Here is a 13,144-nt window from a genome sequence, read left to right as displayed (position 1 = left end):
AACGTGACCAATCATAAACCATGAGGTTGGAAAAAGATGACATACTGTCTAATGTGTACTCAATAATGGCTCAAATCCTGTTTCGAACACACATAAGTGAGAACTTACACACACAGGCAAGTACACACATGCACAAACAAACACATAGAATGAGTCACATTAAGGAGTATAACACCTCTCCTTCCCTGAAGCAGGCACAGTGTCACTTTCACTGACTCACAGTGTCACTTACACTGGTCACACTACCGGGAGGCAGGGCAAACATTGGGACTGTGTGTTTGTGTGTTCTTGTGAGATAATGTACCTCTCCACATACAGCAGTGTACACTTTTACTGCAAAAAATGCCCAATAGCGCCAAAGACACACTTTTGTTTTCATCAGCTCGGTACTTCCATAGATCTCTGCGTACTGTTGACTGCTCCATTTTCAACAACACTGAAACTATTCTGAATTGTTGTTTCTTACTAAAGGCAAAACATATTCCCCAAACTTTTCTTATCTTGGACACAGAAAGATGCAAACATGCAAGCATGCTCACGTGTGCTAACACAAAGGACCCCATCTTGCGGTCGGCAGAGAGTGGATGGCGCGCGTGGCGCATGTGTCTTTGTTAGTTTCCCCCGGCACAGTTGTCATTTTCTCACCCTGTGCGCCTATGGACGTGTTGGTCTCAAAATGAGGTGTGGTCAGGTGCATTGGTGGCGCGTTGCTATTTTGAGGCAGAGGAAAGCGTTTGCGCTAAGTCACTGGCACATATTTCACTGTTATTTAAGGGGGTGCATCATCAAGAGTCCAATATGCTTCTATATAGGCGGGTATATAGCCGCAGACACTGTGCTTGTTACACACACAGTCGCGCAGCAGCACACAAACATGCAAAACATTACAAATAAAAGGACCATAATATTTATCAGATTTAATTACTTGTAAAAAATGGAGAGTGCAGCTACGGACAGTCCTAACAACCTATGAAGGTCTGTAGCCTCTGATGCTGCACAGAGCACAGTGCCATTACGCACAGCCACTCACTGTTGATTAAATCAGCTGATGACACCAGGCTGCTGCACACCTCTACACTCATCAGACTGGTTGGTTATATGTCCATATTCTTCCTTTATATGAATTAAATGTGAGGTTAGCAGCTCATCAGCCAACTTTCTTTTCAGCAAAAGTAACTCATGTTTTATTATTGAAACGCATTTCTGGGTAAATGTGCTGTTATAATAGCAATCCACCAAAGTGACAGAGCTCCTGGATATTAAAGGGAATGGGAGATGACACTCTTATTGGTTTACCGCACGTTACGCCTAAAACACGCCTATGATTAATGAGGGGACTTAAGACCATCCCTTTTAGACAATGCGCCTGGTGCAGTGACCATTATTCCGCCGTTAAAATAGAAAAAGTGGATTTGGACCCTCACCAAAGGCACTTGCGCCACGCGCTACACACCATGCGCTATAGATTGTTAAAATTGGGCCCAAAGTCACAGATATTTCTGTGTATTACAACAAATGCAAGTTTGTTATTCAGCACCAGTATTCAATTCACAAGGGACAAGCAGATGATTCATGTCTTAAGTTTCACTGTGAACAGCTTGCAAGATTAATCATATCTGATATTTAGCTTGAGAATCATAACAGCAAGAGCTATGTGGGTCACAATGTAATGATCAATATTACCAAACAACAGTCATGTTAAAATAAATCAGTAATCAAATAAAAACATTTCTCCTGTCCTGTCCTGTGCCTGCAGTTCGGAGTGAGCGGCCTCACCAGTTTCCTGGAGTTCACAGACAACGGCACTAACCCCAACATCTTCTTTGAAATCCTGGGAACAAATTATGGAGAAGACAGGGGACGAGGAGTCAGTAGGGTAAGTAGTTAAAACAGGACCCCTGTGTGCTGAGCTGCTGTGAGTGAAGGGGGAATAATTTCTGCTCTTACAGGCAAAGTGGATTTACATAATTCCTGGATTTACCGTGAAATTTCACTGCACCTGCTCTCAACATTATTTTCATCTCATATTTATTCACGTATTTCTTCACTTGTGGCTGTCACCCCTATGTAGCAGAGTACAGCCCTGCTACCTTTATGTTTTCACTTTTGGATTGTGCTATACAGGATTACATTTTTCCAAACCATCTATATTTGAGGCAACAAATGCACAGAGGCAGTTGAAGCTTTAAAAAAAAATAATTTTATCTGTTTAGTTCACAGTTAGTCTCTGTCTTTGTTTACCCAATGTTTAGAAGCTTTTTTTTTCTTTTTTCTGTGTACTAGTAGGATATATAATTAGCCCAGCTCACGTCCGCTTTAATAGAGCTTGGTGTTAATTTGATTAATTAGAAGCATTTTCAAGTGGTATTTGGTAATGATACATACATAATGAATGTTAACAGGCCTCATGAAAGACATCCTTACCCCTCACATGCATGCTCACGCATATTCATGAAATTGTGTATTGATCGTGTGTATGTGTGCACGTGTGTTTGTTTTAATGGCCGTGTAAAAGTGTAGTCACAGGCATGTGTGTGTCTACACTATTTGTGCAAATTCATGTGTGGATACTTACCAACAATTTATTAACCTATTGTTCTTTTTACTCGTGACTTTGTACATGTTCTGGATGGACTGGGAACTCTGAAGCCTTCCCTGTTGTTACTGACTACTTGGTTTAGGTGAATTGTGGCATATAAGCGTGAAAAGAGTAAATCTATATATGAGACCCAGACTTGCAATACATAATCCTTCATGAAGCACTTTGGACAGGGACACATCTGTGTGAACAGGTGTAGAATGTACACACAGTTGTACACATAGAGAAGCAGGAACAAAAATTACACACACACACACACACACACACACACACACAATCACACCGTGTCTGTCCTCCTTACCAGAAGGATCTCTTTACAGATAAGAGTTGAGATAGTGAGCTGTGATTATGGATAATGTGGTGAGGCACCAACATAACGCAGCATGCCATCACAGACAAAATTAATATTTAAAGCACAGCATAATTACATTAAGGCACAATCCCCTAATCAGAGAGCCTAATTACTTCTGAGGGAATTAAGGTACTTGTTATACAGTATCCCTGCCACAGTCTCCCTTAATAATCTGAACATTTGTTGGACTGTCGTTGGGATTCAATTACATTTATATATGGAATCAAATGACTAAAGAGAGGTTGATATTCCTCTCAGACTTTTTGGATATTAACTTTCTTTTGTATCTGAATCAAGCCTTTTCAATTAATGTGGAGCCCTCTGAAATGGTTTTCATACACTGCATGTAACCTGCAATAAATGCAGGTCAGTTATATTCCAGGCTGGGGAAATGGTTAGTGAAAATAACCAGATTCTGACCACTCCTCCACTGAGAGGAAAAGCATGAGAAACATGAACCTGTGTGTGAAAAGTAAAAAGGATATTAAAGCCCTAGGGAAACAGTAGCAAATACATTGGCCTCTCGTATTGCTCTCATATTCCATTACCTGCATTCCCATGCATGCATGTGGAACTGTAAAGATGTTAAAGAAAATGTTGGCTTTAAGTATCAAACACAAAGTCATACCTTTTCATTGTGATGGACAAGGACAAGAACTGGCCAAAATAAAGCCAATTCTGTCAAGGCAGCACTTTGAGACGGTAATCCACGCCTTTGTTACCACTCGGCTAGATTACTGTAATGCACTGTATGTGGGGGTTAGTCAACTGATCAGCTGCTCCTGAGTGTGCCTACAACTAAGCGGAAGCTAAGAGGGGACCGTGCCTTTGCTGTGTCGGCTCCTAAATTATGGAATGATCTGCCTCAGCATGTTAACCAGGCCTCTTCTCTGTCTGTTTTTAAATCACTTCTTAAATCCCATCTCTTCTCCTTGGCCTTTGACACCTAGTAAGATGTTGACTTTATTTCCTTGTTGTAATTTTCTTTGTTTTTTATTGTGCGGCTATTATTATTTTTACTCATGTTTTATGTCTTTTAATTTATTTTTGTATTTTATATGTAATTTTGGGACTCATTATTTATTCTTCTGTACAGCACTTTGGTCAACTTTGGTTGCGTTAAAGTGCTTAACAAATACAGTTGGATTGGATTGGAAGAACTGATTAATATGTAGACTTATTTTTTTAAATCAAATCATTAGCGCCAAATTTCAACAGAATCGGGCAGGTCTAGACCATACTTTTTAATTTACAGAGACCAGACATTCCCCCATGAGCAAACACACAAGGAAAAATTCCCCTTTAATGGGAAGAAAGCTCAGAAAGAACAAGGCTCTAGGTAGGTGGCCATCGGCAATGGGAGAGTGAGAGATAGGGGAGAGAGAGAAACAAAGAAGCATGATTTATTGTCTTTAATGGACTGAAAAGATAAAAAGAAAGATTGAAGGTCATTGAAGACTTTGATGTAAATCTAAAAAAAAAAGTATTGCCATGTCTCTTCACCCCAGATTTACATCTTTTCTTATGTAATGATGAACAATACTAAATTCTGTGGTTTATATTGTACATATTACCGCTGTGCAGTGGCGATGGCACAATAATGCATCCAAATATTGTAGTCCAATATGATTGGAATGCTTTTTTCTTGCTACATTAACTTTAAAGTAACCAGGGACATGGTATATTTGTATCTATTCAGTGACTAAAATGACAGCTCAACTCCCAAATGTTATCGAGTATACTCATAATCTTCAAAGTAGCTGTTTTTTTTCTTTTGTATGTTTGTTTTGTTTTTTTTGAAATCAGGAAACACAAAAACCAAAATCCCAGTAGGACCAGTGTAGACTTCTTATTCAGTGTTACTCATACTTATCTGACAACATACTAACTAGATTATGAAATATGTATAAAAATCTTGGTGTATTATATAAATAGTATTATGGTGATATGATGAATCAATATACTATCATTATTAATAAGCAACCACCAGCAGCAATAGTGTAGTAAAATATGATGTAAATGCTTAGGTGAAGTGCAGTGGATATGTTTAATGCCACTCACTGGTCAGAGGAACTCTCAGATCCAAATACATTTCTTACTGCAGTTGGATATTTTTGAAATGTTAGTAATGGCAGATCAAAAAACAACTTTCAAATGAAAGAACAGTTTAATTTCCTTTTTACAGATTGAAGACAACATTCCTCTTGAGGGAACTGTTGCATTTCAATCAAACACAGTGGAGGGAGAGCTGTTTTGGTAGCTACTCTATTTGTCTTGTCATACATTTACTTTGTAGAAAATTTCTTATTATTAGTGTGTATTTTCCTTTCACTACAGTAACATGATAGAAGGCTTATTCCTCAAATAGTGGCCAGGGTTTTTATTTACCTCAATTGCAGAGGGTATCAGGTCTTTATTGAAGGCAGGCTTAGAAAGAGAGCTTTATTTCTAATTCCCTCTGTTTGATAAATATATTTTAGTCCAAAGCTACTTTGTTTTCTGATCTGGTTGTGTCTGCTCTGTTAATTTTCCACTTACTCTGACATGTGGAACAATTATACTAGCACTAGAGTTCCACCTGGAGCATTTTAGCATTGTAGCCTACCACTTAAATGAGCATGCTCATGGATGTATACTCATCGTCTTTGCCAAGTTACCCTGGTTATGTTCATTTAGTGTCGCTGCCATCATTATTATTAAAATATGCGCCATTATCCCCATATTTAAACAATATTGTGTCTCCTCTGGCCCCCTCCCCTTTTTGAAGCAGTCAACTAGAGGGCTACCCATGCACTTATAGAACTGGACTTACATCCTGCTAACTACTATGCATGTGCAGTATATAACATGCACCAGGTGTTTATCCACCCTGTTCCCCGCCCCCTGTTTTTGGGGCCAGCCTTTATTTGACCATGTCTTAGGCCATTATCAGAGTCTGGCTTTTAAGTGACTACTGTCTTGAGGAAATATGGTATCTGCTAAATATTTTATCCTTAGCATTTGCAGACCTTCCTTACAGCAATCCTTGCTCTATTATTTAGCCTTTACTCTGTGGTTATTTTGTGCCTTAACAGTTGCGGGCACTAAGGTTTCACTTGACAGTGACCTTTCCTGGAAGAAACGTGTCTAACTCTTGAACCAAATTAAATTAACATTGGTTGTTTTTTCTAAATAAATTATAGATAATCTCTCTCTCTCTCTCTCTCTCTCTCTCTCTCTCTCTCTCTCTCTCTCTCTCTCTCTCTCTCTCTTTCTCTCTTTCTCGCTATCCTACCTCATCCCTACCCCATGTGCATAGCTCTCATACCATATGAAGTGAAATGTATTTTTCTTGTTCCCAACTGCTCACATGACATTAATGCGTCCTATGAAAAATGTGGATAATGGGAGCATCATCATGTACTTTATATAGGCAAGCCATCCAGTATATGCATTAAATATATCTGAATTGTGGAAAACAGGCAAGAACTCAACTCTACCACTGCAACCACTGTGATATAAAGTGTTTGTGTGTTCCTGCCTGGTAAAACTAAATATACAAAGCACTGTATACATACAATCCCCTAATGGTGATATTATTGTGACATTCTTTTGACAATACCACTTAACCTGAGCTTTGTTTTCTTTGTCCCTCACTCTTCTGTCTTTTCTTTCAGTCCTCTTTTTAATCCCTGTTGAGAGTCTCACTAATCACAAGCACACAATCCTACTTTTTTTGTTTTCCTATCTTGCCTTAATTAAGTTATTCTTATGAGGGCCTCTCTATTTATCCGCAACTCCCTTCTCTCTTAATCTTTTCTTCTTCTTTCTCTTCCTTCATCTTCCAACTCATTCCAATCATCTTCTACCTCTTTCAATCCTCAACCCCTTGTCATGCAGTGTATCCCTATCATACTTCACACATATGCATACAGTTGTCTAGTGATAATGATAACAGTGGACACCTGTGATTGGTCATAATTATTACCACTACACTGTGGTACAATTGGCTTTCTGCTCCATTACCTTCAGTGGCCTATACACAGGAACCTATATCTGTACCTCTATACATCTGCAGGCATGCCAGGCTCCACTGCTCTCTTATATAGAGGTGACAAGTCTGCCATGTGTAATTGCTTCATTAGCTATCTGTGACATCTGAAATGACTTCAGAGTGGAAAAATGGCATTAGATTTATACTTGAGAACCAGAGCAATAAAAAAGGGTTGTGGCTAAGCAGGGGGAAAGCGGGGATAAGACAAGAAATTATGAGTGAATGGAGAGAGCCTAATGTGTTGCTAAATTAAGGAGAGGGGTAGCTGTGATGAAGAGAAAGGTAAAATGAAACAGGGTTGGAGAGACACCAAAAACTCGGATAGATGATCAATTCCTGACAGATCCAGTATAGGTCATAATAGAGTCACAACCATTACACTCTTTCTCTCACACATGCTCAAGCTCTCTTTATCTCTGACACAAGCACATACTCTTCATCATTTGGAGGAGAGACAGAAAAAATATTCGCCTCCTTAAAAAAAATCGATTGCCTGCAAACTGCAGTGTTCTTAAATTGGGGTCACCTTAAATTACCGTCTCCAGTCTCCTCTGACATATGTAATAAATTACGCTAAGTGACATCATAGAGTCACGAGACCTTGGAAGCTGCCTCACAGTCATGTCATCTTACGAGAAACATTTCCTCCCATTACATGTTTTGAAGGATTGGAAGATTTTTTTTTTTTTTTATGTGATGGCTTATGTGCCCACAAACTGAAACACAGATAATAGCTACAGTTCACTAAGGAACACACGCAGACCCACCTACACACACTCATTTGCATTTTCTTCTGGCATGTTTGGAAATGCTAAGCTAACCCTGTTGGCTTTGCAGGACAATTGATGTTAGTCTGCATGATTGTCAGTACATAGCATACACAAAACATTGGGTTTCCATTACATTCAATTGAGCACATACACATGGACGCAGAGGAGATTTTCTATCAAACATAGGCATTTCAACCGAGTTGCAAACTGTGTTTATTACTGTTGACAGTCTCTTCCAGTAGGCTAAGCTATAGTGACACAACAAGCTGTTGCTTTTTCATAAAATATAACAGAGAACAGATACTCTCTGCAAACACATATGTTAACCTATGGATTGGGATGCACAAGCTGAATCAAACTTCTTTGTATTGTGACTACTAAATCTTTCATTTAAATTGTTCCAGCTATATTGAATTTACCAACATGTCCTTATAACAAAAACATAGAATACAGTAGGTCTATTTCGAATGACTCTCAAAATGACATATGTGAGTGTTTTAAGAGCCTTCTATCGGACAGACAGTGTTTCAGATTGACCCATAAGAGAGTATAGGAGAGTAATGTTAATTTATGGCTTTCCAAAACTGTTACAAATCACTATCAAAAGATGATGCTGTGACAACACTGTGGTGAAGGTGTGGATAGGTTTAGGCACAAAAAAACACTTGATTAGATTTAGGGAAATATCACGGTGTGGGTTAAAATGCTCACCCATGCTGGAAGAAAAGGGAATTCATCCTCTGGGATATCTGTACAAGGTATTATGGCAATCTATCCATTAGTTGTTGGGATATTCTTTCTGAATTTAAGTGGTGGACCGACAAACCAACTGACATTGTACCATGCAGCTGGCATGGCTAAAATTCAGCTGTGATATGAACCAAACACAAATACACAAAATATAAAAACAAATTTGTGATAGTACAGTTGAAGTGATTTTATTAATAAAGCATATACAGATAGATACCGTTTAGAGAAAAAGTCTGTATGTGTCATGTATGTTCCAAAGGAGGAATAATTAAGCCTAAAGTACCAGATAGGACTTAAATTAAAGGCTAGATCAAGATTTTCCCATATCAAATATGCTGTGGTTGCTAACAACAGTCATAATTAAGTATTACATGAATTCCAATTTTTTACGCACAGTGTGCAGAAAGTGTTTAGCAGCCTTTCAAACACGTTTTGAATATAGAACAAAATAGCAAGGATGCAGCTCTAAAGGGCAAGTTAGCCAGCGCTGTTTTAAGGGAGGTTAGATGAGGGGCGATACCACTGGAACTGATTATTACAATTATATATTTTTTAAAGAGAGAGATAGACGGGATGATTAGGAATGAGAGGGAGGCTAAAGAGGAGGTGCCGAGGGAATCACGCAGAACAAAGGCAGAAAGAAAAATGGGCATTCTGTGAGTCAGAAAAATGAGACACAGATGGTAAGTTAAAGAGGAAATAAAATAAAATAAATAGGAGATTGAGTGAGAGAACGAGAGAGAGTGAGAGAAAGCAAATCTGGGTGAGTACATGCAAAGAGTGAAGGGGCGGAAAGACAGTGACAGAGAAAAAAATATCTCCAAGGGGAAAGATCCCTAATTCCCCACAATTTTCCGTCCTATTAGGTAGATTTGCATGTATCTTTATTCAGCATGTCCCCTGCACCTCCAGGCCAGGTGGGAAATTGCAAAAAGGGTGGAGGAGGGGGTGGGCAGAGGAAGAAGTGGAGATGCAGTAAAACATGTAGAAGTAAAAGGAAGGTGGTAGAGGGAAAAGAAACAGGAGGGAACAAGTGAGGAGAAGAGAGTGAGGGAAGAGTAAAAGTCATCAATTTGTTCTGCTTCAGAGATTCTCTCCTATCCACTCCTCTTCTTCTCAGTCATCTTAACTGATAGCCCCCCCCCCACCCACCCCCCTCTCTCTGTGTGTGTGTGTGTGTGTGTGTGTGTGTGTGTGTGTGTGTTTTCATGAGTTCCAAATGTTTAAAAAGTTGCTAAAAATCTGGGGGCCATCCAAAGGAAGACAAAGCAAATCACAACCTCATTTCACAGGGACACTTAGCCTACTGGTTCAAATATATCATTCTGAGAGTCCCTGTGTCCTTCTCCTTCTATCCCCCATTTAACATTTTCAACTTTTCTCCATTTCTCCATTATTCTTTCACTTCTTTGTGAGGTTTAGCCTGATGCCATGATCTGGTATAAAATGACAGAGACCGGGTACAGACACATTATAACACATTTCCAACATAAGCTTAAGTTTGAAAGACCTACCAACTTTTCCACCATCAAAATAATTAACTGCTCACATATTTTAAAAAAAGAAAAGTCATTCTCAACATACTTATTTTTAAAATTTGACTTCAAAACTTAGATTATAGGGTTAGGGTTACTCAACAGCATCCTGTTGTGAGCCAGAAAATCTAAATTCGAGGTAGAGTCTGAGTGGGGTGAGGAAAAAACAGCTCAACTAGGATCAAGGTTAACATGATCCTAGTGCCACTGTTAGAAGAGGTGACCCTACGTAATCAGGCCATAAAGCTTGAACGGAAACATGGCTTTTGTACCACTAATAGGAAATAGTGAGGGTTTCTCATTCAATTCAATATAAGCAGGGTTTTTGGAGCCAGCATGTAGCTTAGAAGCCACTTCATTGTGGTGAATGCTTCTTTTTTTTGAGACGCTGTGTTATTTCATTATCAACACTATCTAACACCAGCTCTTCATCAACTGAGTAAAAATTTTGAAAGTAATTTCCAGTATAAAGATAAGGTAGCAGTGAAGGTTTGATATGTGGTGATTGAGCCTGTTTTACATAATTGTCTTCTTTAAGTACCCTGACATTTTGTGACTTAGATAAAAAGATTTAATATTAATTAAATCTATCAACATTCAGAAATTAAGTGTTAACATGCTTAGGCTACAGTAGCTTAGCGCAAACATTTGAAGTGCAAAGTCATATAATGCAGGTGGTTCTTGGATGTATTGGCAGATGGCAAGCTACAGTAGCAAGATGCAACATGTAAATAACACATGTTTGAAAGAATATTGGTTTTCTTTTAACTAAGGTTAGCTGTTTCCCACTGCTTTGTCTTGGACCAGAGATTTAAGTTGATATTGATCTCACTCCTATTAAGACAGCAAACAAGCATATTTCCCAGAATACTGAAGTATTCCCTCAGGCCTTCAGTTCTCAGTCTTATCTTTCATCCTGTCCTCCTCTGAAGTGTGTCTAGGGCAGGAGTACTAAATAGCTATGTTTCCAGCCTTTGTGATAACAGCTTTTAGCCTTGTGAACTCATGAATACTTGAGTATATGCAGGCTTCTTCTGTGGCTTGATTGATGCCAGCGATTTGTTTTAGCTGGAAGGTCGTGTCAATCATGAGTGAAGACACATGCACTGACCAGCAAGTTATATTCCGGGTGACCACAGCACAGTGGATATTGGACAATAATTAAAGCTGACAAAGTGCCTCTGGTGTCCTTGGATCAGCGTAAGTGTAGTGGCTCATGTGAATGTTAGCGGTGTGTCTCTGCATGTGTGAGACAGAAGAGAGATATCAAAAAACATCAAGACAGACACAAAGAAGAGGGGAGTTGAGGAGAAATAAGGGCTTGTAAATAAGTGAAACAAACAAATACGAAAAAGCAGAAGAGTGGGAGTGAGCATTTTTAACTATTACCTGCTGTCACACAATCCCCATTGGGAAATTCATTGTGGGGCCAAACAAAAACACCCGTTGTGTAAACAGTATGGGTAACACCAAACACTAGCCCACCAGCCACTCATCTGCTTCTCTGTTTGTTGAGACAAGCTAGGAGAAGTTTTATTCCCCAGATGCTCCACTGTCAATCCTTTCTCAGTCTCAGCCAAGACACATACTATGCAGTGACATAAAGAAAGTGAGCATAGACAAGCTTCAACAGTATGATTTTTAAGAATTTCTGCTACTGTATAGAGAGATGCTAATAATAAAATACTGCTGCACATTATCATAAAAAAACAGGATTTGATGTAGCTCCCAGATTCTCAGAGAGAAAGAAAGATGAAGAAAAAAAGGATGAAGGTATAGCAGTGCTAGTGTGTGTGTGTGTGTGTGTGTGTGTGTGTGTGTGTGTGTGTGTGTGTGTGTGTGTGTGTGTGTGTGTGTGTGTGTGTGTGTGTGTGTGTGTGTGTGTGTGTGTGTGTGTGTGTGTGTGTGTGTGTGTGTGTGCATAAAGTTCTCATTCTGCTCCTTACCTATTTCTGGAAAACTGAGCATATTGTCTGTATAACCCTGAAAAAAACAAACAAACAAAAAAAACATACAGAAAAGTGCTGAGGAAGTCAGCATTATAATCTCTGATGCCAGCCCCCTCTCACTAACCTTTACCACTCTGCTGCAATGAGATATGAGGTTTCCTTGTCTGCATTTCACTGAAACTAGTCCCTTTTTAAACTTTATTACTGAAAGCATATTTTAGATAGAAAACAGACATGCATTCCACAGTTTGCTTATGAATTTTCCAGCATTTATGGACCTATTCAGTGTTTTCTCTGAAAGTGGCTACTCATTTTTTTTTAACTTTCAGACCAAGTTAGATGGCGCTGTATGAACATTGATGAAGCAAAGAAAGGAAATCACTGCCTGGTCTCTCTGTCTCTTGGATGTCATGTTATTAGCACAACAATACTTATGGTAGAGAGAGATACAAAAAAATGGAAAATTTAAGTTTCAGAGAGATGAGAGTCTTGTCTGAGTGCTGTGTGAAGTGATTGAGAAGGAGGGAGGAGAAGAACAATTAAGAGGCAGTTATGTTTGAGCCCTCAAGATAATGTTTTTATTTAGGACAGGTCAGAGAGATGTATGGACAGATGAGTACAGAGGAGGTGTGGGGAGATGGGGGTGGGAGGGTGGGGGTAAAAATAGTAATAAGGAGATGAGATGGGTTGTTGGTCCTTGAGTTAATCTTGGTTACGTAGCGGATGGCTGGATGGATTGATGGATGGATGAACGGATTGACAAGAGCAGGGATGTGAAGGAGAGATATGGGGGGAGGCTTAATTGCTTGTGACCTGGTAGTAAACATAGCACTACTAAGGCAGTAGCAGAGAAATGAGGGAGGGATCAGTGGAAAAGAAATGAAAGTGAGAGAGTAGTGGTATCTGACACCAAGGTTGTGTCCTCATGTTAAACATACCATGGCTTTGTGAACAGGGGTAGATGACTGGCCTGGAGAGAGAAGAGGAGAGGGGACCTCAACTGAAACTTTGATTTTGCAGAGAGATTGATTGAGGATTACAGAACAAGAAAGAGATTAGGTGAGGTGAATAAAAAAAGTGGTAGAGGACAGAATTGTTAGCGTCTAGAGAGACAAATGTGTCATAGAAGAAGGACGAGACACAGTGTATTAATATA

General features: G+C 39.2%; 1 protein-coding gene across 1 annotated transcript in view; it reads left to right on the top strand.

The window, feature by feature from the left end:
• Positions 1–13,144, top strand: part of grid2 (glutamate receptor, ionotropic, delta 2) — a 537,845-nt gene that overhangs the window by 380,165 nt on the left and 144,536 nt on the right. The window contains exon 8 of the mRNA XM_053326218.1: positions 1,757–1,876. Within this exon, the coding sequence (XP_053182193.1) occupies positions 1,757–1,876 (120 nt within the window). The remainder of the gene's footprint in view (positions 1–1,756; positions 1,877–13,144) is intronic.

This window comes from Scomber japonicus, chromosome 9 (genome assembly GCF_027409825.1).
Source record: "Scomber japonicus isolate fScoJap1 chromosome 9, fScoJap1.pri, whole genome shotgun sequence".
NCBI lineage: Eukaryota > Metazoa > Chordata > Actinopteri > Scombriformes > Scombridae > Scomber > Scomber japonicus.
This window is presented reverse-complemented; position numbering and strand designations above follow the sequence as displayed.